This window comes from Morone saxatilis, unplaced genomic scaffold (genome assembly GCF_004916995.1).
Source record: "Morone saxatilis isolate NCDOM2014 unplaced genomic scaffold, NCSU_SB_2.0 Contig23, whole genome shotgun sequence".
Lineage (NCBI taxonomy): Eukaryota > Metazoa > Chordata > Actinopteri > Moronidae > Morone > Morone saxatilis.
The window spans coordinates 5,093,896-5,120,584 of record NW_023339796.1 but is presented as its reverse complement, the minus strand read 5'-3'; the positions used below and the strand labels follow the sequence as shown (position 1 = coordinate 5,120,584).

At 39.0% G+C, this 26,689-nt stretch overlaps 1 protein-coding gene across 1 annotated transcript in view; it reads right to left on the bottom strand.

The window, feature by feature from the left end:
* Positions 1 to 7,210: 7,210 nt before the first annotated feature.
* Positions 7,211 to 26,689, bottom strand: part of st6galnac3 (ST6 (alpha-N-acetyl-neuraminyl-2,3-beta-galactosyl-1,3)-N-acetylgalactosaminide alpha-2,6-sialyltransferase 3) — a 75,319-nt gene continuing 55,840 nt past the window's right edge. Inside the window, exons 4-5 of the mRNA XM_035670986.1 lie at positions 16,431 to 16,538; positions 7,211 to 13,687 (exon numbers count right to left, since the gene is read on the bottom strand). Coding sequence (XP_035526879.1) covers positions 13,498 to 13,687; positions 16,431 to 16,538 — 298 coding nt within the window. The 3' untranslated portion in view covers positions 7,211 to 13,497. The remainder of the gene's footprint in view (positions 13,688 to 16,430; positions 16,539 to 26,689) is intronic.

Genomic DNA, 26,689 nt, shown 5'->3' with positions numbered 1-26,689 from the left:
TCCATGACCCCATTTTAAATAATACAGAATTTAATTTGTAACCTGGTGACTGTTAATACACAGATCTGTAATCCTGGGCACATAAAACCGACAAACTATCTGCATACTGTTACTCTACTGAAAATATGTTTTGTAATTTGGGTCAATCAACCCTTAAAATACTTTTAACTTCGTATTTGTCAAACAATTCACTGTCAATCATTATGAAAGCTTTTTTAAATGGGTTAACATATGTTGTTCAGTTTTTGTTTGCTGGATTGTCTTGTGCAGGATCACAGTTCAGATGAAACACAAGATTCTCATGAATCATCAGATGTTTGAACCGTGCAGTGACAGATAGATAGAGAGCCCCACTGTTGAGAAACTGAGAATCCTTTCATCAAGTTTTTTGGTGGAAGTAGTCTTGCGCAATATGTGATCGGTTTGGACAGATGCAATTTTCAGGAGGCTTTTGAAAGCTCCAGTGTCTCTGTAGTGTAGGAATCCCCAGAGAGCCATGCTGCCTCAGAGGATTGGGCAGACAAGCAAACTGCTCAGCATACATGCTGGGTTTCTAAGGCAGGAATGATAACTGTTCTCATATAATGTTTGGTTAGAAGGAGAACAACGGCTATGTGATGCTGTACTGCAATTTCACTTTGCTTTAGGGCTGAAAAGCTGCTGTAGTTGGTAGCATATTTCCAGCAGAGTAGGGATTAATCAAACTGTCAATGGATTCCACAATTTCACCAAGTTGGCGAGCACAGACAGTGAAATCTTTCATGTCTTCAGCTGCCTGGCATGGCTGCAAATGTACTGTGAACATGTCCTCTCACTGCCTTTAAAACCATACTTATCACACAGATGATTGGAGGCAGCTCTTCTCTGACTGGCTGTAGTTAAAGCAAAACTGGACTGTGGAGTTGGAGCATTGCAAGTAAATAAACTACTGTAGGAGAAGTGATCTTCACTGCTACAAAAATGAGTATTTAGATCTTTAACTTAAATAAAACACAACAAGTCTTTTACACTCTTTATGAGCCCCTCCCTGCATCCATGGCTATTTGTTATAGTATCTTTATGGGCCCTCCTCACATGAGGGCCTTGTATATTCAGTAGTCCCCCCAGTCCGACACCCCTGGCTAATTTTTTTGTCCCTTTTGTCTTGTTTAACTCCGATTGTAGGAGGACATGTTGTCACATAATCTGTATGTGTTGTAGTTTTGTGGATGTGTATTCTTGTTTAATTGTATGCACCTATTATATTAATATTAGAAAGTGGCCTGTGAGATTTTCAGTAATGCAACTCTTAAGACACCTTCATTTGAAGAAGGTTACAGTCTCCTTATCGCTCCACACAAATCTAATGTTTCTCTGCCGACATTTTTTGTCTTTGTTTCTCATGCTTCACGTACTTAATGATTTATTCACACACATTCTGCTTTTATTGATAGGCCTACAAACAACTTTTCCAACTCATCCAAGCGTTAAAACTTATTTACGATATTTCCAGATTTGTTCACATTTTTAGCGTTGCATATGAAAACAGGTGGGCGGAAACTCACCTTGTGACACCATGAACACTTTGCTGTGTGTGGGCGTACTGAGAAGCTCCCTGGGGAGACTGTGAGTGTGCGTGTAACTGTATGAATGTAAAGCAGTGTTTGTTTCCAGGAAACTTTCCCAGTCACCGAGTGGCTCCCCTTGATCCTCATGCACCTTGAAAGCAGCTGACACCTCCCAGCAGTGTATTTGACAGAGCAGTCTATCACTTCTGTCTGCTGTCACACAAACCAGGACGTCATCTGCATAAAACTGAAAATGCACTGAGCATGAATAAAGAAAACCTGTGGCTAATGTATCTGGAGGAATATAAACAGGCATCAGAGGGGGTGATTGATTGTGATGAGCGAAGGGAGGCTTTCCAGAGATAAGACCTTTTAGAGCAATTCAATTACCTTCAGGCACACAGGAAATGTAGGATGTTATAAAGTTTGATTACATCAAGGCTGATGAAAGGATGGGAGGAGATGGTTGTGGGACATTAACTGAGACATTATTTAGCTTGTGGTCATATATTACACAATCCTAGCTCAAGTCGATGCAAAACACTTATTTCTGCTATTAAAGTGCTTGGATTATTGTAGAACATCTCTAAGCAGTACAAATACAGACTCGGAAAGAACAAACTGTAGCTATCCATGACAGTGCAGAGATTTTTGTCACAGCTACAACTGCAATTAGTCACAGTTGAATGTTTTCTGTTGCCTAAGATAATCTGAAAATTGTTGACATTTAGCGCCAGCCCATACACTTTATCCTTCGACCGCTCCTGATTCCTGACAGGCTAGATATGCTCACAGAAAGTGAAGATGGGAGGACTACTGGAGGAGGGGGGATGTAATCAATATAAACATGAGGCAATTAGTGTAGCACTCATATTTCTTTAGGGAGGTGGGTGTAAAAACGTGGCGATCAAAGTGATGTCTGCTCCATGCAAGTCATTAATGAGGCACCGGAGCGACTACAGGGATGTATTGTTAAAGACCCTTTAAGAAACCTGCATGGAATTAATTAAAACAGAATACACTCCTCCGTCATTCATGGACTTTACAATGTTATAGGTCGTTTAAAAAGTTAGCAGACGAGGAATAAACTAGGACTGGCTGCTCACTCCCACATGGATTCTCTCTCATTTATTTCTGCTACAAACTGGGAGCGGACACAATTTCTGGACTGGTAAAAAAAAATTGAAATACACCAATTAACAGGATCTGGCAGGACAGACAAGTGCTGGGCCAAGTGGACAGGACAGAGTCCAAAAAGCATGATGTCAGCACTCATTTCGTCCACAGTCCTCATGAAACATGCAAATGAGTGAAAACAGGGATGCAAACATTCAAAGGTGCACACAAACAAACACAAACACACTGTTTGCGCCTTGTACACAGCTGGAAATCATTGTTAGGGGGAAGGTAATATGATGTGTTTGGACTTGATGTATACCACACACACCTGACTAATTGGCTGCATCTGTCAACAGACAAAAGAATGGTCATTAGTGCAACAGATCAGTAAGACATGTAGGAGACATAAGAGGAGTTCTCATTTAAGAGAGGAGATGACTTGGACTGGATAAAAATGTCAGAAACAGGTGTAATTAGGTTCAATCATTTATTAAAAACGTTTAAACGCAGGGTACAAAAGTCGTGTGACAAAATGGATTAGTGCAGATATCATTGGGCTTCACCTGTGGGCTAGAAAAATGATCTGAATGATACAACTTTACACAGACCACAGTAAAACTACAGCCAACTACAAGCCTGAAACATGAACACAGGAGACGAATCAGCATACCAAACTTACACTTACATGGAGGTTTTTGCTTTGAAGCAGAAATTGTTGCTCATTTCTTTAAACCATTTAACAACCTCCCGATAATGAAATGTAATAGTTGCATCAGATTTTGTTTCAACATGTATTTTCTGCTTATTTGCTTCTTGCTGTATATTAAATGTTAGGAATGATACCACGTCTTTGTGCTAAGTGTGGCGCAAGCTATGAACCTACCAACACCTAATGAACACAAACAAAAATGTAAGAATTAAAATTTGTGGTTGTAGAGGGAGCTATGTGCTATTTCTTTTGCTGCTATTTGTCAAGGAATGGTTACAGCAACTATAACTCTCTCCTCAAACGGTTGTTTTCTTCTGTTTGTGTATAGAATATGTTAATAAGTGTTTTTTACCTCTTCATCTTTAAATTTAGTGTAGAGTGGTACCGGTTTTCTCCTCTAACTCAACAATAAAGAGATGAAATTGTGTGTATTTCTCAAAATGTTGAATTATTACAATAGCATGTGAGGTTCAGTGATTTGCTTATGCTCAGTGTGTGAACTATACCGCTTCTTCACTTCTGGGGAAGTGATTGTGCCTCAAGTGAGGACTGATTGACTCATATTATTCTGACCAAACACAGCAGCGAATAATGCAACGATTCTGTGTGCATACTGAGTGGGACTAAGAATTTATTTACTTTTTTCTTCTAAAATTTGAGTTAAAGGGAGTGAAGTTAATGATAGCGCTGCGCTACGCATCAATGTTGACGGGAAGAATAGCATGTGTGCCGGTATCTTTATTAAAGTAAATTAGATCACCCTCATGCATGAATCATACATCAATATTAGCCTAACAGTACATATGATTCACGATGATGAAGATACAGAAAGAAATGCATGGCAAAAGCATATTGTCAGTATTTTAGAGATCGCCCAATATTTTACAAATTTTGTTTTCAGAGCAGCTCATGACTTATTAAGAGCTCCCCTGGCCCCCCTGTAGTTTGCACCCTGCTTATGCTCACAACAACAAGAAGAAGAAATGTGGCTGCTGTTGGATTTAGACATGTGAGACATTTGAACTTGCACTGTCTCACGTCCATACAACATAAAAATACTAAACAACAAGTACAACACAGCCCACTAATTGTCATTGTACAGTTAGTAAACAAGAAATGCAGCCTACATTACCATCTTGTACAGTAAGCTCCTTAAAGAAAATGGTGCAATATGCACATCAACTGACATAAGTAAAACTGCAAATTTAGGGTGTTTTCTGAAGATTTTGGCCACTTTTTTGTTTGTCGATTTTCCAAGATCTGTCTCACTAACATTCACAGTTTTGCAGCAATATTTTGCAGCTGTGAGTAGCTCCTCGACTTCTCTTTCTATTACATTGCGGGGCAATAATGCACAGTAGTCTACATAAATAACACTCAAACATTGGTAGGACTACTGCTCTCTGATTTATTTGAGTATAACTGATTTTGAAACTTTTCCAGCCGGCCAAGAGATGTTGGAATAGTGACACACTTAATGTGTGATTTAAATAGCAAATATATGTCAGGATGAGTTTCTGTTGATAAGAAGACATATTATTTTGAAGGAGAGGGCAGAGAAATAAAAAAGTACTTTCCTTCATCTGTTTTTTTTTTTAGCTTCCCTCCTATTCTATAATTACCAACAAAGTGTCCCTGAGCTACGGTAATGCTACATATTGTTGCACCATCTGGCCCTGGAGAGCACATCCTCCTGCAAATATGTTCCAGAGGTCAAACACTCTGTAAGAACAAATTTGCAAACACTGAATTGAAAATATTCCAATTTTTCACGTTGACCTTGCTCAGTTAAGCTGTTCGCATAAGAGAAAAACACTGATACAGGACAGTTGCCAGCAAAACAAAAAAACACAGGAAAATAAAATCAAGTAAATATGTGGTAAGGCTAGAATTTAATTGAGGTCTGACACAGTCAGGTAACTGTAGTGAAAATGGAGCAATGTTTCTCTCTTCTAGGTAAGGTAGACTGAAGTTTTTCTTCTTTTCAATTTACCCAAAAGCTCATTAGTTTTTCTTTTGTTGTAAATTTGTGCAAATTACATCATGTCCATTACTCTCATTGCTCAGACTGAGAGCTCACTGTGTGACGTCATCAAGCACTTCTGAGAAATGAATGGGCTTTGTGCTTCGAGCTATTTAGTTGGATGTGGATGTGGTCATCTCAGTACATGAATGCCCAACACCTTGGTCTATCTTTTCTAAGATATTCAGAGAGCTGAATAAAGCACATGTTCATGTTTGAACTGTCAATAAATGAAATTAAAGGAGTAAAGGACGAACATAACAACATTATCCAAGCTTACTTTGCTGTGCTGTGGAACATTTTAATAAATACCACAAAAGGGAAGACTTAGCATCATCTTGGGAACTGGATGACAGTTAGAAATTAGTAGTTTTTAAATGAGAGTGAGATGATAGGCTATTTAAATAAACGCCTGTCCACCCACTTCTGCAGTTAGTCCTGAAACTGAAAACGTCTCAGCCAACCCATATTTAAAGGGAAACTCCACTGATTTTGCACATTAAGGTCAGTTCACTAATCATGAGGAGTACTTCTCAGCCTTTGAAAACAGTTTTTAGTCGTCTGCAGCTCTGGAGGAGCTAAGTCTTGTGAAGTATGCTTGGAGAACCCTGACTCCTAAATATTACATTTACATACTGATAAATGTTTTATGTAAATTTTAAAGGAAATGTAATTACTACATATGTTCACTGACAATATTTTTCCGGTCAACTTCCATAACCTTTTGTAGAACTTTTGTATAACAAGACCTGCATCTCTCCCCGATCTTAACCAACTCCTTTGAGTTACTTAAATATAACTATAAATTGTAGATGCTGCTTTAGTGGCCATGAGCGGATATTATAGGGAAAAAAAATAAGTTGTCAGTGAATGTTTTACAGACACATTCAGTATGAACATTTTGCAGATAAGTAATAGAAACTTTTCCTCATTATGTTGATAAATATGTGGCATTAAAAGACCAGTATGAAGCTTTTAGGAGGATTTATTGGCAGAAATGCAATATAATATTCCTAAATATGTTTTTTATTAGTGTATAATCACCTGAATATAGAAATTGTTTTTTTTTTTGTTAAATTAGAATGAGCCTTTTATATATACAGACATTGTGGGTCGCCTCCCATGACCTGCCATGTTTCTACAGTAGCCCAGAAGGGACACTGGACACTGCTGCCACTGTAGTTTCTTCTTCACGCTAGGAAGAGGACAGTGAAGCGATGGAGTTGCGAACTGCTACACAACTACACGAAATCCTACACCCTGGACTTTAAGTTTGTAACTTAGTTGTATATGTAGATAATTTTTAACGAAGTTTAGACTATACAAATTTATAAGTATAAGCCTGAGGTACAGATTGGTGGCATGGAGTTTGATCCTTACTAGAGATAAAAAGTCTGGATATCTCAGCTTTACTTTTGACAATTCTTTCTTAAATCTGTCTCTTGTGAGTTCCCCAAATCTATAAAAGTGCACTGCTAAATTGCTGCAGTGCCCCTTTAATTTTCCATCTTGATACTTTATTCATTACTGAAGCATAAAAACCAGGAATGTTATCATTATTATTTCAAACTGGTGTTCATTTATGCAGCGGTTACATAAAAAACTCTCATGCTCACCGAAACTCCTGAGAACTGTCTGAACTCAGCACATCTCTGCTCCTTCACTGATGTTTCTAAAATCTCATGAGACGCCGGATTTGAGATGACAGCTCAGCTCGGGCTCCATTCATATAACATGAACATGTTTCACCAGGTTTCTCACATTCTGGTGCTGCTTACTCTGGTTTGTTTAGGAAGGAATTTAATCATATTACAGGGTTTAAGGTTTTCTTTAATCCCCACAGAGAATAAAAGACACAGAGGACAGAATCCACATCGGTAAAAAATAAAGAACATTCACAATATTTCTAATTTTAGCTAATATGTAGACAGCAAATGACAGAATAATACATATAACCACTACTTATTTTAACAAAATGTACATTTCAATAACCTGCAATAATTCATGCAGCATTTTGATGTTATTTTACCACCGATAAAACGAGTGAGTTAGCTGTGTTAGCAAAAAAAACTTTCATTATAACAACCTCAGTGTTATATTACATTCTATGTAACTCAACACACACCCAAAGTTACACATTTCACAAGGACACTTGACCTCAAAATCAAAAAGGAAAGTGCTTTACAACACAAAAATAATAGTTAGACATGCACACAGGAAAAGAGAAAATCAAATGAATTTTTAAACGTAAGAAAGCACTTGAGGCATTTGGGAAAATGGCAACAAGTGCGCCAGTCAGGAGGGAGTGAATAAACTGCTACATAGTGAACTAAAGAGGTTTCAAAAAGTGGAGTCAGACAATCAAAAGTTCTTTAAAATCTGAACTCTCGACTCCAAAACAGACAGTAATTACCTCGACTGATCATAGCAAGAAAAGAGCCGAAATAATGAGAGCATTTTAAACCGAGTAATGAAATTCACATCTTTGTTCCACAGACCTCGAGACAGAGACGTTTTAATCAGGACTCTGTTTTTTTAAAGCAAGCTCTGTTTTAAGGGAAGTGACCTTCAATTTGCTTTTCAACTTTCTTTCCTACCTCATTCCACTGTCTGTTACAGAGCAACTGAGGACAAGCAAATGTTTTCTTTTGTTTTTTTTCATTTGCATATATACAGCAAGGTACAGAGAGAAAAGTCTGCTTCAGGTTTGACGATGGATGAAACCATTTCCAAGCAATCACCACTGCTTAGAACGTGAAATTAGGCCAGTTTAAATGATCCGTTCAGGCTGTGGATGAAAACAAAAGAGCCAGAAACTAACAAGAATTCAGGGCAAAACATGTTATTCAAGGAATAGGTCAACATTTTGGGAAATAGGCTTATTCACCTTTTGGCGAAGAGTTAGATGAGAAGATTGATCCCACTCCCATATCTGTAAAGTAAACATGAAGCTACAGCCTGCAGCTGGTTAGCTTAGCTTACTGTAAACAGGGAGAAACAGCTCGTCTGGCTCTGTCTCTCATGAGGCTCACTGTTTTACAGGTTATATTCTTTTTGTTTAATCAGTACAAAAACAAAAATGAAACCAAAGCTCCCTGCTTCTCCTCCAGAAGTACAAAAACCTCATTTAATATCCCACCGAAATGTTTAACTACACTAATGACAAGAAATGAAGCCTTGGAAGAGACCGACTCAACTGTACGTCATGTGGCTCACTTCATGTAGACAATCAATATAGTTTTCTGTTCTTCAGCTCTAACAAACACCATTTCCCATAAATTTTACACGTTAGCTGGCTACATGTCACGACTCCACAAACGAGGGGAGTCCATGAGCGCGTCGAGGGGTCGCTGTTAGGTCAGACGTGACGAGATGGCTGAACGGTATTTAGACAACAGGGATTACAACTTAACTGCTGACTTTAGAAGAGAGTGTTGTTGAGTTTTAATGTGGAGGAGACCCAGTTACAAGTACCTGCACTGCTGGTAATTTTTGGGGGGGAAGATGTAGTTTTTTTTCTGCACTTTGTTAAAGTCATGAAGGTTTCAGTTTTGTAATGACAAGTGTTCTGGTGGATGCTGATTTGTCCTAGAACACTGTTTGTTGTTATTAAAGAAATTATTAATAAAAAGATTTGTGTGTAACTTCCTGGAGGTCAGCTGGTTGCCTGGCAACGGCTCAGAGCCAAGAAGTAGTCTGGCACATGACCACATGTAAAAAACAAACTGTTGTTTTTACCTTTGTACAAATTAAACAAATGAGACACAATCGCGGTTACTGAGCTTTAGAGGCACTTGTAGGTGGATTTTGTTGCCTTTGGTCAGAGTCAAGCTAGCTGTTTCCCTCTGTTTCCAGTCTTTGTGCTAAGCTAAGCTAACTGGCTGCTAGCTGTAGCGTCATATTTACCAGACGGATATGATAGTGGTATCATCTAACTTCTCATCTCAACTCCCGGCAAAAAATCTCCTTGAAATAAATAAAAATTAAAAGTATCCAATAGTTTACTTCCCACTCTGCTCACATTTTATTTTTCATCTTGTTACTTATTCACAGTGAAAGTGTCTACAGTCGTCTCCCTGTGAGCCATAGATGATTCATGGGAGCCTATAAAAGGGCGTATTCTCCATAATGTACTGTATAATACATCAGTGGGTATTCTTCCAGTGTGTTCTGGTGGAGAACAATGGAGTGTTTGTTGATCATAAAATAACCGAGAGCACAGCCTGAAGCAGCAAAGAAATGTTGGCAACATGTGACCTGCAGAAGACATGCTGCACACAAACCACTACATGGACAAAAAAACAAAAACAGTATTCTAAAGAAAAAAAGGAGGATGGAACATGAATAGAATGAAACATAGTGCTCTTCTTCCAGTTTTGGGTAAACAACTTAAAAACTAATCTTAAAATAATGCACCATAACACACCTAAAACATGTCTCCCAGCAAAAACCTAATATCCTATCTTGGTGTGAAGCGCTTTACAATTTATGGTGGATATACTGTACAGCAGAGGTAAATCTGATTGGTCAGAGCTGCCAGATGACTGCACAATCACAGGCTGAATGGCGATGTATGAAAAATTTACGTTAATCATGTAACATGCATGGCATACTGTTTGAATTAACGCTTCAGTATCAAGGGCTGTTTGCCCACAGGAACAGAAAGAAAGTATAATTTCTAACTCTTTCCTGAGGCCCAGATCTTATCTACAGGCTTTCTGAACAGGAAAATAGTACCGAAAGATGTTTCTGCTTCACATATATCGTGTGGTGGACACTTTGATCCACAGCTACTCGCAGTGCTGGTCTGCAGCGTACCTCTCAAGCACATGTTGTCCCAGAGGAAATCTGAGCCATGACCCTGGCTGTGTTATGGCCGCCTCCTATCCGATGAGCTACACTGGGAGGAATTTAAAATAGGCCGTTTTTACATTTTGATGACGCTCCTGTCAGCAAGGTTGACTTACAATGAGTTTCGAGGTGTGGGACAGGCTTTAGTAAGTGCTGAGCAAACCTTGCTTTGGCTGGAAAACATAGAAAGAGATCAGATTTTCCTGTTCCTCAAGCAAAAGAAGCCAAACATGTTTCCAAACAAACAGCTGACACACAAGAACCCAGAGTGCAGGATTTTGGTTATTTGCAGGTCAAAATAGACGTCTTGGTTAAAACTGTAATAAAGCTAAAAACATTCCTCCAGATATTTACTTTTTCTGGACGTTTTCAACCATTTCACACTATCTTCATCAGGGGAGTTGTTCATGGAGATGGAGTAGTAAACATGCAAGCACAGGAGCTCTAATTTTATCTATAGCTCTTTTAGCACTTATTATAATAACTAATCAATCAGGCACACTTATAGTACAGCAAACCTATACTTAATGGTTCTTGCAGCTAACCACAAATCGACTTGGGGCCACTGCTGGGCTGGTATTGTTATTTCAAAGGAGGGCCACTTCAGCCTTCAAGTACTACAAGAAAACACAATATTCTGGAAATATTCCCATTACTAAAAAGGCAGCTGTTTCTGTACATTTTTATATCATTATTTCATATCATATTTGTTTTTCACAGACAGACAACAAATTAAGGCCCGAACCTGTTGGATTTCCTGCTAATCAGCACATGATTATTTAAAGGCACACCTGATGGCAATTAAGCACAGAGCGAATCTAATAAAGCAACATGGGAAACAGAGTTGGCTCCTTTTTGTTTAGTTTTTAATGTCATAAAGACAATCTTAGTATCCTGGTGTGTGCTGGAATATGTTTTTGTTATCTGGTTAACTTTGGTTTGCTGTGCATCAGCTGGCACCCAGAAGAGAAGCACTGCTGTGCACCAGGTCTTTTCAACATTTATTTATATATTAGTTGTTAATTCCTCACATTACGGAGCCCGTACGATTTATATTGTATATAGTTGCTAGATACGGCAATTGCGTATATTACGTAAATAATGCATAAATCCCAGAGACACCTCAACGCATATTGTTTACATACAGAAGTTGCCTGTACAGAAGTGAGGGCCCCATAAAATATTAATTTATTGACCTGAAAGTAGTCAAATCTAGGCTGCACTGTAGCTCACCTGTTGGAGTGCACGCCCCATGCAGTCCTTACTGCAGCGGGTTGAGTTCGATTCCAACCTGTGGCCCTTTGCTGCATGTTGTCCTCCCTCTCTCTCTCCCCATCCTGTCAACCCTTAGCTGTCTTATCAAAAATAAAGGCATAAAAAGCTGCCAAAATATCTTTAGAAAATAGTCAAATTCAAACATTTCCAGTCAAAAACTGTTGTAATTGGCTTGTAAAATCTTAACCACACTATACAATTCAAACTCCCAAGTTGCTAACCTCAAATTCCTCAATGACACAGTAGCTACTCCAAGACATCCAAGAACCTGCCAGTTTTAAGGAACATGTCTTTTGACCTGTAAATCACCAAATCGATGCCTTCTGTGAAACAGCTCAAAATGGAGTGTGATAATAAACAGTACTGTGCAGTAGGAGCTAGATTGTGAAGCTCAGCTGCAGTATATTACAATCGTCAGGGACCCTGTGCATCAAGTCGCCTAAATTAGAAGTCTTTGAATCCTTCCAGTCCTTCCCCCTGGGCCACAGCTCTGACCGGGACACTAATCACAGCCTCGAGAGGGGGGGAGTCATGGTCACAGCCAGAGTGTCTCAGGCTCCACAGCTACCAGCCAACCTACACACCTCAGCACTTCACTGATTATTCTTCACTGTCCTGGAACAGGTGCATTCAAATGTAATGGGCCTAACCAGGAGACACGCACGCTGCGTTCAAAGACAAATGGGAAGATGTGTTCACACAGTGATACTGTACACAAAGAGGCACAAAGCTGGATGAGAATATGAGCGAGAGAGAATCTTCCTCTGTCTCCATACAATGAACTGCAGAGTATATTGCAGGCACAAAATGATAATAGAATACAATTAACTTCAAATGGTTTCACTGCACACATAAATCTCTCCCTCTGCAGGGTCACAAATGATTTAACTCCTTCCGTAAGGATGGAGTTTCTAATTGCACATTGCTCTATGTGCTGTGATGCTCACATTGTCAATGGCACACTGTTAAAGAGCGTTAGAAACTTATCTCTGGAGAATAAATTAGCAACCCATCCGGACTTCAAGCCAACCGGACATCAAGTCAACGCCAAAATATGTCTCATTCATTTTCACAGCATTAGAAAAGAAAAAAAGCTGACATCTTTAAGTTGTGTGACACAACCAAGCATAACAATAAAAAAAAGAAAACTGATTCACATCTACACATCTGGTTTGACTGAAAACTGGTTTTTGTTTGCTTGCATTTTCTGTTTCAAAAGACCTTGTTTGTTGAAGCTTCCTAAGACGGAGCAGAGTAAATTGAAAGCTGCCTTCAATGCTCCGTCAGTCCGAGATGAAGGCTTGAATTATACTTGTTATAGATTAATTACAGCCTGACAGAAGAAGACAGACACCCAGAGGAAGCAGAGTAGGCGAGCTCATCAGATGTCCATGGCAACGTGACTCGTCTCTGCAGCAGCTGAGCTCTCCTTCAACTACAGGCCTAAAAAAAATTGAAATGCAGCCTCTGCGATGTACAGCGCTGCTGACACGTGAGCCGCTAAGGTCACTGCAAGTTGGCAGATGGTTGTTTCTTATTCATGTTGTTTTCTCTTTTTTTTTTTTACAGTCATGGAGGCATCCTTTGCTATACTCACAGAGCAGCAAATGGATCAATTAGTCAATGAAGAGTGGAGTGCGGTGCACTTTCTTCAGCTCTTTAATTCAGGTGAAAAAGACTTAATTTTCAAGAGATATGTTTTTGCAGTACGGGTTGGTCAAACCTTAATTATAAGTCTGTCTGATTGAGCGGCCATTGTCAGAAAACAACAAAAAAACAAGCACTTCCTGGATTTTAGCCAACCCTCAACCAACCTTTTTCTAATGGATATGCTGTGTAATTTGTGCTAAAATTGATGTTTGTGTATGTTAAGGAACACGCTTTCTGTCAGTGTTGAGATTCAGCCGGTTCCCAGATAGTGATGACGATGATAATGACGATGGTGTCGTATTTCCGCGTGGGTTCAGCCAGGGTCACGACAGCTGCCAAGGTGGGTTGAAGAACTTGATGGCATGAGTTTTGGCCCACTTGGCGAACACAGACTTCTCCGTGATGAAACGGTGCCCGCCGTAGGGGGCGCTCTCGTGGAGCATGTACTCTGCACACTCGTCCCGACTGCCTGCCTCGTAGTAGTGGTAGGGAACCTTTTTGTAACCCTCTGTCCTAAAGGGGAGAGGGAAGAAAGAGAGAGGTTTATTTTCTCTTTTCTGTTTATTAAAGCACCAATTTATAGGATTTAGTGGCATCTAGTGGTCAGGCTGCAGATTGCAACAAACTGACTACTGCTCCCCCTTCCAAGTGTGTAGGAGAAACTATGGTGGCCACAAAAAACAAGAAAGACCCCTATCTAGAGCCAGTGTTTGGTTTGTCCATTCTGGGCTATCAGTTAGAATCAGACTTACTCAGAATACTTTATTGATCCCCGGGGGGAAATTTGTTTACTGTAGACACATGATGATTCAACATGGCTGCCTCCAGAGAAGAGGCCCGGCTTATTCTAAGATAACTAAAACACAATTCTTATTTTCAGCTGATCGTATACTAATAAAAACATACCTATGAATATTGCCAATAAATGCTCCTAAATTTTACACACTGGACTTTTGAAGACCAGAAACAGGTACCTTTTGGTGGGTTTCCTGTAGTGTTTTATAGTGGAGCCTCTCTGCCTCACCTGAAATAAATAATGCCTCTGCTAATTATTAGAAATTAATAATTTGTCTTAAAATATGATATTATCATCAAAAAGGCATGTATTTAATGAGTGAGGTGACTCTTTAAACTGTCCTGGAGAAAGTAAATTGATAATGAGATGATGTAACAGGATCTTTCTGATTCAGCTGAGCTAGTGATTGGTTGAGTGAACACATTTAATCAGAATAGGAACAGATTTAATAAGAACATTGTCACAATTAAGGTTAAAAGTAAAATTTCATGTTATGGACTTGATTCTAAACTTGATTCTAAAGTTTTTGTTTTACACATTTGAAGGACGTGGCCTCTAATGTAAACAGGAGAAAACAATTAATTCCTTTGAACATTTCACTCTTTAATATGATTCTTGTCATGTTTTAATATTAATATGTGATAAGGAATTTAACCATATCACCCAGCTCAATTTAAGTAATACAGTATTTCTTGTATGATTACATATGTTGTGTTACATAGATATTTGTCGTTCTAAACACGTCCAGTATGTCCTTATTACTTTTACTGTGCAATATCAGTGATTCTACATGAGACAAAATTTAGAACCACTGCAATTTTTTTAAGGTTTGGGACAAATTCCAGTCAGTAAATTACAAGTGTCCTTGGTTTGTATTGGCTTAGCTTTAAAACTATTATCTGAAATAAATAGCAAGTAAATTATTAAACTATGAAACTAAATATCCTTTAGGATGGTGTTCAGCATTTTGAAATGATGCTGCCCCGAGCTAAATTCTCCACTCAGCAGGTTTCTCTCCTATGAAAAAACAGGAGCTGCTCTTGGCAAATGTATTCAATAAATACTCTTTTAACTAAACTGCATTTATCTGTAACAAACTTCATAACAAGATTCATTGCAACTCTGAGCCAAAGTAAATCTGAAAATATCCCAAAAAACTGAATATTGTACATGAGGAAAATTAAGCCATTATGACCTGAAATTTCATGATGAGTCACCCTGTTTACAGTTTGTGTCTTCATATCATTAAAAGGAATGAGGAATCAATAAAAACTGTAGTAACGACGGAGCAGTACAATAGATTAATTGTGCAATCTGAAATTGGTTTCTAATAGTGAGAGACTGCTTTATGAGAGGATGACTTGTGTAACAGTTTCATTGGGAGGTTGAACACAGACAGAAGAGAAACAGGCAGCCAGTGGGTCCACAGCGAAAAAGCGAGTATGGCGGTCTGCCAGCTTACAGTAATACACAGCCCAATCACTGCCTTTTTTCTCTCTGTGTCACACAGTGGTGCGCTCCAGAGTTAACACATACATTCAATTTCATTCTCTCTACAGCACCTGTTGAAGCTCCATTACCACACAACTGGTGGGGTCAATTCTTACTTACTAAAGCTTCAAACATTGTCACACAAAACATAACTTCTTGTTGTTGTACCGGAGCAGTCGGGTGCCAACAGTATTTTGTGTGACACTAAATTGTCCATTCAGAAAGTCAGTGAAACACAATATCCTCCTGCCTCATGCAGGAAGGAAGAAAATAAGTGAGAGACAGGCAGGGAGAGAGCAACCCCTTAACTGCCTCACTGAATCATAAAATCCTCCGTGCTGGCTGAATTATCACTTCTCTCTGTCATGTGTCTGGGGCTGTTTATATTCCAACTCCCGCTGTGCACGGGGAACACGGAGAGGATAAAAGGCAGGATTTTCATCGCGCATTAGGTAAAAGTGTTTGATTTGGGGGATAGAGAGAGCTCAGGTTGAACTGAGACGTAAGGAAGAGAAGAGGCTGACACGGCTGAGACTGAGCAGCCATGCCCAGAGCAACAGCATCTTGTTTGTCATCCCTCCTATGGCCTCGCAGCCAGACAGTAATCACTCACCCAAGAGTCAGTAAGAGGACGACATACAAATAAAACTTTAAGCAGGGGAGGAATTGGGTGCTACAGCCTAGCCACCCGCCGCAACGGGAGACTCTGCAGCCTGCTGGGTATTCTAGGCAGGGATACATAATGGTATTCACGGCACAGAGAACCCAATATGGATTTCAGCATAGAAATTCAGCCATTAAATCCAAACTGAGCCATTGGAAATGAATTCCAACAGGGCAGTCCACAGTTATGGGAGGCTGCGATTGGCCAGCACTGCTATGAATGTGAATCTAGTTTTCAAAGTTTTTGTAGGACTGTGTGCATTTTTCATCCCAGGGTGGAGGAGGGGTTGATACTTGGTGTCTTACTTGCAGTAGGTGTCATTTATCATGCCGTAGATATGGATCTCTTTGCACATGTCCATGGCCAGGATGAGCGTGAACCAGCCGGTGCTGAGGTAGGAGCCGGACTGGATCCTGGAAACACACAAGACAAACTCTTTTATTGTAATATTCATTTGCATTAAAGAAAGCATTTGCATTAAAATAAAAACAGGTAAAGCTTTTCCATGACCCTGTTTTCTCTGACCTTTGTACGCTTTGCTCTTGTGTGCTTGTAATGAAGTCTGAGAATTAAAATAATTCTAACAGCTGTTCTTATTGTAGGTTGCTCTGGATACAGATCTCAGCTAGGGATCAGAAATTTGAATTTAAATGAACTGTAAATGTGACACAATTCCAGGTGTGTAGCCATATGTCTGACTTACTTTTATAGATCCATTTACTATTGTGTATATTAATAGTTAAACAGGCTGTAAAATCCACTCTTCAGTTTATATATAAAAAGGTTAAAAGGCTGAGAGAAGAAACACTTTATTGGGTTGTTGAACAGTTTGCCACAACAAGCCAACAGCAGTATACATGTCGTCCCCTGTGAGTGATGCAGTAACCCCTTGGGCCAATCAATAACAACATGCATAATCCTTTCATCTGACTAGTGGTGTATGACCTATCAAAGTTTAAAAAAAGCTTTGATCATTTTCAAACACAGAACACACAGCTGAGAGGCATCTTCACTCGAGGTTGTGTCGAAACCAGACTAGTGAGGTCAGAAGTTGGTCATAAAGCGTAGACCTGCAGCCCCCCCAGGGCAGGTGGTCCCATACTCCCAAAGGGCCCCCTGCCTTTCAGCAATGCAAAATACTACAAGGAGCCTTAGACCTTGAATAAATTAAACAGAGTGCACAGCATGATACTGATAATGAGGGGAAAAATGGCGGCAGCACCACAGTGTGAAACAGTATGAGCACAGAGAGGACCACAGGTGTCGTGTACATGTAAATGGTTATAAAGCATTATAATAAGATTATATGGAAATTAATAAACAATAAATAATTAGATATTTCATTATCATTGAAATGGGCAATTAAAAAGGAGCATTTTCAAAATAATTGACAAATTATTAATATATATAAATAAACTTTTGCGACCATAGTTGATATGAAATTGGGAAAGGTAATTCTCTTTTTTATTTGCTTTTCAGTTTACCTGCTCCTTTTTCTTTTTGGTTTTATCATTTACAAATGGTTTATTTATTTGTAAAATCTTGTTAATTCCTATTTTTATTGTGCATTAAATATCAGGTACTAGATTGCTTGAAGATAGTAGTAATAATAATAATAATAATAATAATAATAATAATAATAATAATAAATAAAATAAAATAACAGACAGATGTTTGGAACAGGAAATCCTGTTTGCCACCATTTATCTTGTCATTGTTATCAGCAGGAATCCTGCCCATTATTGACGAAGTACCTTGGACAGCTCCTGCAGTCCTTGCTGTTCCAGGATCAGCACCTTGGAGAGCGGTCAACACGAACCCAATTTTCTACATCTGTTTCACAACATTTCTGTCTCGTGATTTCTCAGAAATAGAAATATCTGCTTGTTCCCCCTCATCACCTCATGCGTGTGTCTGCCAGCTGTGACCAGTTCAATCAAAGAACAAATTAACATCTTTCAGTAGTAAAATTATTCAGTAATTCACAGGAAAACAAGACTAAAGAGCTGACAGCCACGCTAGCAGCTATGTGAGGTTGTATTGAGGCACAGCTGTGATTTGAGCTTCATACTAATGCAAGCATGCTCACATTGAGGATGCTAACGTGCAGATGTTTAGCATGTATAGGTTTACTGCGGTCACCATCCTAGCTTAGTGTGTTAGCATGGTAATTAGCACTAAACTTCAAGTACAGCTGAGGCTGATGTCAATAGTTTTGCAGCAATTTAGCAATAAACCAACAAACTTTGACCTGATGGTGGCGCTAAAAGAAAAAGTCAGGGCATCACCAAAGTTATTGCAATTAATCCTGAGGGTGACATGAATGTCTGTACCAAAATGAGTTTCTTTTGAGACTTTTCACACACACAAAATTAGGGTTCATCGTTTGGGAATAATTAATGTGTACACAAAATGGAAATCCATGCCATATTTGACAGTCAGACAGTACGACCGACCACCATCCATAGAGCCATGTGGCTGACAAGCAAAGATTAGAGGAAAGTCTTAAAAAAATAAGCATACTTGGCACAGCAGAATAATTTTTTCTCTGCTGTTCTATCCTGTTAATCATCTCTTGATCCCTGAGATTTGTTTTGCGACCCCTATGTTGGGAACCATTGTTCTAAATAATCTATTTATATAATCTACGTACAGGATAGCAGGAGGACACTCTGTAGCTGTAGCTGATCTACTTATAATCATGAACCTTTGTAACACGTCATTGCAGATGAGAACATTTCTGTTCACCAAACCTTGTAAGAGACCTTGAAATCAGCTACTAGAAAAACCTTCCATTTCCACAGTTGTATGTTGAAACAAATTATTTATTTTTATGTACTGTAAAACTCATTTCTATCATATATATCATATGTGCTGTGCTGTGAAAGCAGTTGGCTTATGTAGTTTATTGAAGTTCATTTCCAACAATTCATAGAGAAGATACTTTCATATGTCCATTGCTGTAAGTTTTTCAAATGACATACAATAATGAATTATGATTATGTGCTATTACGAACATAGACCCTTTTTGAACAGGAAGAGACAGCTAGGGGTGGATGATTGCCCTGAGATGGGTCAGGATAAAAAAACAACCCATACATTTGCATTACAGAGCTGTGGCCAAAATGTTGCATTTGAGTTTAAAATTTTGACCTTTAATGGAAGTGACCTCATAAGGCCAGTAGCTGGAATTTGTCAGGACGTACATACACGTACGTGTGTAGCAGGACCAAGATGATATAAGAAGATATAACAAAAAAATACAAAGATATAACATAAAATAAAACAATAATAAGTACATAACCCTTCAATTGGATTGTAGGTTGTCAGGTTACAGTGACAGATGGGTGGAATTGTATTTAGTGTGCAGATTGTGTTTCATAGAAGATCAGGCAACGTGAGTGACGTCAGACACTCCACGTATGATGATAATTCATAATAAAGTGGGAGAAACAACAAAACGGGAGGGCCCCGGGAGATGGCCTTAAATTACGGGAGAAACTCGAGAAAGAGGGGCAGGTATGCTTTAAATCTTCAGTGTTGCATAATATATATAAAGTGGTTCCAACAACAGTCTTAATGCAACAAAATGATTTTTTTTATTATAAGAAGACCATAGTCTACACCAAATGGGGGTGCACGTACCATATATGACTACACTGGACAACTACAGGTGACTCTCTTTTTAAAATGTTAATTTATGTTCAATATTCCTATTTTCAATGCCATCATCAATTGCTGTAAAGCCTCTTAGAAGAAGAAGAACCACCAGGAGAAAGAAGTGAATAATAAAATAAAAACCAAGCAAAAAATGCAGTAAGTACCAGGAAGAATATGTTGTATTTAGATCTTTATAAAGGCATTTTTTTAATACCAAAAATGTTTTGTGCTGGTCAGGGGGCACTTGGCTGAAAGTATATTTGAAAGGGTGTACATTGAAGTTTGAGAACCACTGGTCAAAAAAAAAAAAAAGCAGACCTCCCGGAAGCCCATTCTTTGTCTCGCACTGACCTCCTTCAATATACTCCAGAGCCATTAAATTCAAGGGGGTCAAATTGTAACACAGAAGAAACATTTGCACAGTGTAAATTCCACATTTTTATATTTCAAGGTTATCGGTGCTGCTGGTAAAAACTAAGCAGGTGGTAGCTGCAACATCTTGTTCAAAGACAGTCGCTGCTGAGAGACAAATCTATTGTGAGTGTTGAACTTCTCTTGGCCACATGATCACTTTTCTCGCCACCGCTGCTTTTTTACTATTTTTCTTCATGAAGTACGTCTCTATCTTTAGTGCTCAGTAATAATTGCTGTGGTGTTTCTGCCCCGCACTCTTTAGAGATCAGTCAAATTATGTGAATGATCCTCTTGGCGTCTGTGTCCTTGATGAAGTTTGAGATTCTGTAGGTGGTTCTCTTATCATTGTCAGTTCAGCTGTGTTTATCTTCTGCTTATTCGAAATTAACTGCTGTCGCTACTGATTAACAAGTAAAATGTGTCATGCCCTCCTGTGCAGGTGAGGATTTGTTCTTAAGACGTAGCTGATGTGATTATTAGAGAAAATTAAAAAGGTTTCATGAGCTAGAACCTGGTTCGTGCTTACAAAAAAAGATTTTTAGCCATGCTAGTTGCAGGGTCTTAGGGATGTAACTGTATCTGTCGGTCACTGAAGTAAGATGGTGAATATGGTTAACATTGTACCTTCTAAACATCAGGCTAGTGTGGCAAGACTATTGTTTCTATTGTTTCTTGGCTTAGAAATTGCAATTTAAAAGACCCTTAAAACTCCAAATATTTAACCAGTTATAAAATGTAAACTGATGATAACCTGACGTGGAAGATGGTTTCTTACACAGAACCATCTTGGAATTGTCTTTGTTTAACTGTTTAGAAAAAGGGAGGCACTTTCAAAAAATCCTTGGCAGGTGATTGGATGAATCATCTGTCTACCACCATCTATCACGAGCAAACTTCAACCAATCAGATCAATGAACCATATAACGTTGTCATACTGAAGCCCGTTGGAAGAAGAGCAGAAACATCTTCTCCATCAAGAAAAGCCTTCAGTGCCGTTCTTTGCTCTTCTTTCAGTAAAGAAATACCCTCCAGTTCTGATGTAACTGATGCTATCGCAGCATAGCTAACGTCTTTAGAAGCCAAGCCGCCATTGGTCTTTTCAGACACTCGCTTCTCTCTGCATCACATCTAGGATTAAACCACGACTGCGGCTGCCAGTAGGCACTCATAGGAGGCTGATTGGTCTGAACCACTGTGGTTAGGACACAAGTACATAGCTCGAAGCCTGGCAAGATGGATTCTCAAGTAATTTCACAATCTCAGTATCTTTAGCAGTAGCTACAGCTCTGATTGGCTGATTTGTTTATCTTTGGTTTAGAATTATTATATTATTGGATAAGTAAATACGACTCCAAATACACAACTATCCTTAGCAACCACACCAAAGCCAAAACTCAACAAGAAACCAATTAGCAAAACAGCCTTACTGTAAAATGTGTGTTTAAAGCCCCAAGTGCACAAAGTAGTTGGGCTTTTAGTTTGGATAGCCCAACAAACTGTCTCTCACACACAGCCATTGGGGTTGTGGGGAGGTGAAATTACAAAAAATGCAATTTGTTGTAATAAGGGAGTGGAGGAGCACAGAAGGGAAATGGCACATTATCACTGATACACAGCTCGGCAGCTCTCAGCCGTCAGAGCTGTCAACACATCACTATTACCCTGCATTATTCATTAGCCATTTGCCACTCTAACGGTAGGCACACACTCTCACACACATACACGCACACAAAGATATATTCACACACACATACACCGCATCCCCAGTCGAGTGCTAAATATCCTGGAGCAAAAAAAGCTTGCTGGAATAAATAATAGTGGGTGGGATCTTCTGACCTGATAACTAACATTTCAAAGCAGATGTCTGGGAGTGGAGATGCAGAGAAAACGACTGATAGAATTCAAGGTCTACAACAGGCAATGTGTTTACCTATGGCAATTATAATGGGACAACTTTGCAGAAAGGATGCTCTTATTGTGTGGCCAATTTAAAAGAGAGATAAGGCGCGGTGTGACGCTGCTTTTGCAGGCGACAAATAACATCCAGAGCCAGAGGACAGAGAGAATGCAATTTGCTTGTTTTTGTTAAAGCAGAAAAACACAGCCTTTTACTCAAAGATGGCAAACAAAGGTGTCATGAGGTCTGGCTGGAAGATGCATAGGTTTTTTACAGAGCCTCTTTTAGCTGCCACTGTCACGGCTTTACTTGAAAAATGAAACATAATAAATTGTGTTTGGGCACGAACAGAGCTGGATATAAAAAGACAAAAATGAGAAAGCTCAGTTAAATCCTTCTTTTTGCTGCTCTCTCCAACACAAAGCTGAGACAAGTGAGGCAGGAGTGATTGGGACTGACATGCTAGGACGTTGCGGCGCTACCGGCACTGGGAAATGAAGGGTGTTTGAGAAATGAAGTCAGACACTCTGAGCAGGGTCTAAGTAAATAATCCCCCAAGTCTGACTGAGCTGGAGCTTATTGTGCTTTACCTGCCGAGCACCAGAGGCTAAGGAGCGGTTGAGAACTGCCCAGAATCAGTCAGAGACTCGTCTACCTCAGACTCTGTTCAATAACTTGCACTTGACATTCACAGCAGGGAAGCTGTCCATGTGTGCGAGAAAATCCGTGCTGACGACCGGTTTAGTCGATCCGTGCTTTATGATGCCTCTGCAGCTGCACAAATATGATATGACACCTGTCAAAAACACTTAGTGGAATATAACTCAGCTCTTTTGTGAGAAGTTGATCCTTAGTCCGGAAGGAAATCTGTCTGACTGTAAAAACTGTTATACGTCAGATAAAAGTCAATTATAATACAATATTTAACAAATGGCAGCGTTCACATAATCAGACACCTGCTGTGTTTACAATCATCTGGTCCCATAATGGACAGCTTGAACGTTGATCTAAACAATTCAAAACTAAGCTTGGTTGAAAATCCAGACCCTTTTGGCTATGGATTAGGAACAGTACAGTAGTACACACACTCATTTGCTTCTTTGCTGAGAGTTAGATGAGAAAACCAATACAACTCTCGTGTATATACGCTCAATGAAGCTACTGCCAGCAGCTGGTTGGCTTAGCTTAGCCCAAAGCCTGGAAATAAGGGGAAACAGCTAGCATGGCTGTGTCCAACAGACAACACCTCTAAAATTCAATAACAACATGTATCTTGTTTGTTTAATCCGTATAAGAGCAAAAACTATAATTAGTTATATATATATATACTGTTTCTTGGCCAAGCACAGTGACTTCCTGTTGTCACATCCTGGCTCAAAGACTACAACAAGTAGGGAGAGAACACGTCTTGGTGGCTAAGTCAAGTCATTTATTTTACGTAAACATAATTTTAACAATACAAACTGTAGAAATGAGTACATTACTAATGTATATAGATTATGTATAGATTTCTGGCAGCGTACATGGACAACACAAAAAAGTAATCATATGCTGTCCAGATTTATACAGATTTGTGTATCCTATCATATCATATCCCATCCCATCATGTCCTATCATATCCAAATAAAATCTCCCAAACCTCTAGTCTGTAGTCTTCAGCATACTGTCTGTATCTTTGACAAATATAAAACATATTTTCTGTGTGTATTTATTCCATTAACCAGGCCCATGTGTAGCTCCAGGAGGCTCATCAGCCACTAAATGAATGCTAATGTTGCTCTGTGTATGCTGGATGTGTTAATAAGATGCTGTTTATTAACATGTCACCATATCAACTTGCATTAGCTGATAATGTTAATGTTGTTTTGACAGCTTATTCCACTGTCCAAAAGGTCAATAGATACTCCATATAAATACTACACTTTTTTATTAAGCCTAATTAGTTCCTTCATCCATAACTTTTGTGTTTTTTGTATTCTGTATGTAACTGTAACTCTATATGTTTTTACATCATTGAGCCTTGTTTGTTATTCTTCTCTGTAAAAATCAATTGTTTGCAAGTCAAAGACTTTTGAGTTAAAACTGGGCAGAATTGAATGTTTCATATAGAGTGTAACCATCAAATCCTCCAAACACGCTGTATCTCTTCAACTTCTCATTATTCTTAATTTCTTTAATTTATATTTAACCCGGGTAATCTCTTGAGATACATGATCCCTTTTACAATAGAGTCACATAGTCACACGCTGTTTCAAATCAGTTAATTTCCTTATAACTCTTTAAGCCTTTTCTTTCATTTATGCTGATTTAAATGTATTTATAGAGCCTGACCAATATGTAAGTCAGCTGATATTGGCCTATTGCAGACATATCGGTATTGTACGGGTATGGTATCGTTATTGGTGTACGTCATCTGATATGAAAACCAGAAGGCTTAACTAAATGGATGTTTAGCTATTTTATAATTAGTATTTTTATTTTACTGACAATGTACTGTTCAGTTATTTAACTTAAGTATTCTTAAATAATCCTATTTTTTTAAGAAAGCAGCCTCCTGAGTAACATTGCATAGTCATATTGGTGCAAAACTGTTTTCATTCCAGCTATCAGGGAATTTTTCCTCTCTAAAATTTGTATCAGTCTCAAAAAAAAAAAACATTTTGGTTGAGCTCTAGTATTTGAGATAATAATTATCTGCAGTTAAACATAGTCATTAAAAAGCTAATGAAGGCAATGGTTACATGCATCCTAGATCTCTAAAAAAACAACTCACATTTTAACCAAAATTAGACTAGTTTTAACATTTAGAAATATTTTGTCTGCAAATCAGCAAAAACAATACTTACCATGTTCCTTCAACCTCCTTTCTAACAATTACCTGTTGTTTTATAAAGCAGTGCAATTATTTTTGACTCCTTTAATGTCTGATTTTATCCGACTGTGAAGCACTTTTGCAACTGCTTTAATAATAAAGCTGTGTTTTTAATACAGTGCTGAGGAGCTTCGTATTGTCTGCTCTTTTTAGCCAGGTCAGTTTGTGCTTGACGTGGACAGACCCAGGCCCTCCCACACATCTGTCCTTTATCTCGCGCCTTCAGACACAATCTGTAGAGAGTATTTCATCAGACCAAACCAAGTGTCCTTCCTCTCTTATAGTAGGAAGGTGGGCATTATATCAACCATTTATTTCTCTCTCAATCTTTTTCTCTCTCCTCTTCTGCCCCAAAGAAATTGCCACTCGAGCTGAGCTTCAGTCGTATATGTTTGGTGTTTCACAAGTACCATCCAACCATCTCACGCAAGGGCTTCTTCACCTGATGCACTGTATTAAAATTGATCCAAGCACCGGAAAACATGAACAGCAGATTTGCCCACATCGCCTCTGTCCCTCCCTGTCTTCATCCAGATATGTGATTCTCTCTCCCGGCAGGATGTAGCCTGATGCAAATGACTGTTATTAATGGATTACTTTATACAACAATAGGCCGCGAGACAACTCCTTGCGTTTGCCCATGGGCGAGTTCTGTATAGAGGAACAACATACCGTGACTCACTGTGTCTCTGAAGCAGCTGAGGAGCCCCTGGGACAACACAGTGACAAAATCTTGAACAGAGCCGTGGGGTGAAAACGGGGCTTTTTTGTAACGTTTTTCTTTTACACAGACCACAGAGCACAGCAATTTATTTTAATGATGGGAATGAGCAATGCAGCCGTGTAGGCTTGCTGAGGCGTTTCTTAATTCTGCCGAGAGGCAATATGAAGCATCGGGGGTGACCTCCACAACCTGCATTATGAAAAAGACAATTTGCTTTCTTCAAGTCTAGTTTTGTTTACTTTTGTACCAGCATGCAGTGCTTTTAATAACCAGGAAGAGGACGTTTACCCTTGAAGAAAAGACGCCTGTTGATGCAGAGAAACTGTATCTTTTGTGTGGATGATGCAAAGTCTGAAAGATAAAAAGTAGGGATGCACGTTATGGCCAACAAATTATCAGACGATAATGGGAATTTTATAATATGTATTATTCGATCATGAAATAATAGCTGACAAATTGTTGTCAATAATAGTAATAATAATATTTTTTTGATAGACTGATAGAAAAAGTGAACATTTGTTTTAGTTATGTTAAAGGACCAGTGAGTAGGATTTAATAGCACCTACTGGTGAAGTTGTAAATGGCCACTGGCGTCTGTATTTGCCGACCAGGGAATAAGAACTGGCTGGGAAGTGTGTATGAGAAACCACAGTGGCCACAAAACTCATATCTATCTACAGCCAGCATTTGGTTTGTCCATCCTAGGCTACTGTAAAAACATGGTTGTTCAACACAGCGGACTCCATGAAAGGTAACCCACGGTGTCTGTAGATAGAAACAGCTCATTCTGAGGTAACAAAAACACACAATTCTTATTTTCAGGTGATTATTCACGAATGAAAACATACGTATGAATGTTATATTCTTCTTTTCTGCCACCTATTCTGCTGCTGCCATGTCCTATTCCTTACACAGTGGACCTTTAATAACAGTGATGTCAGTTAGATTTGGGAGAGATGGTGGAGTGATGGGGCTGCCGCGTTACCAGCGCCTCATG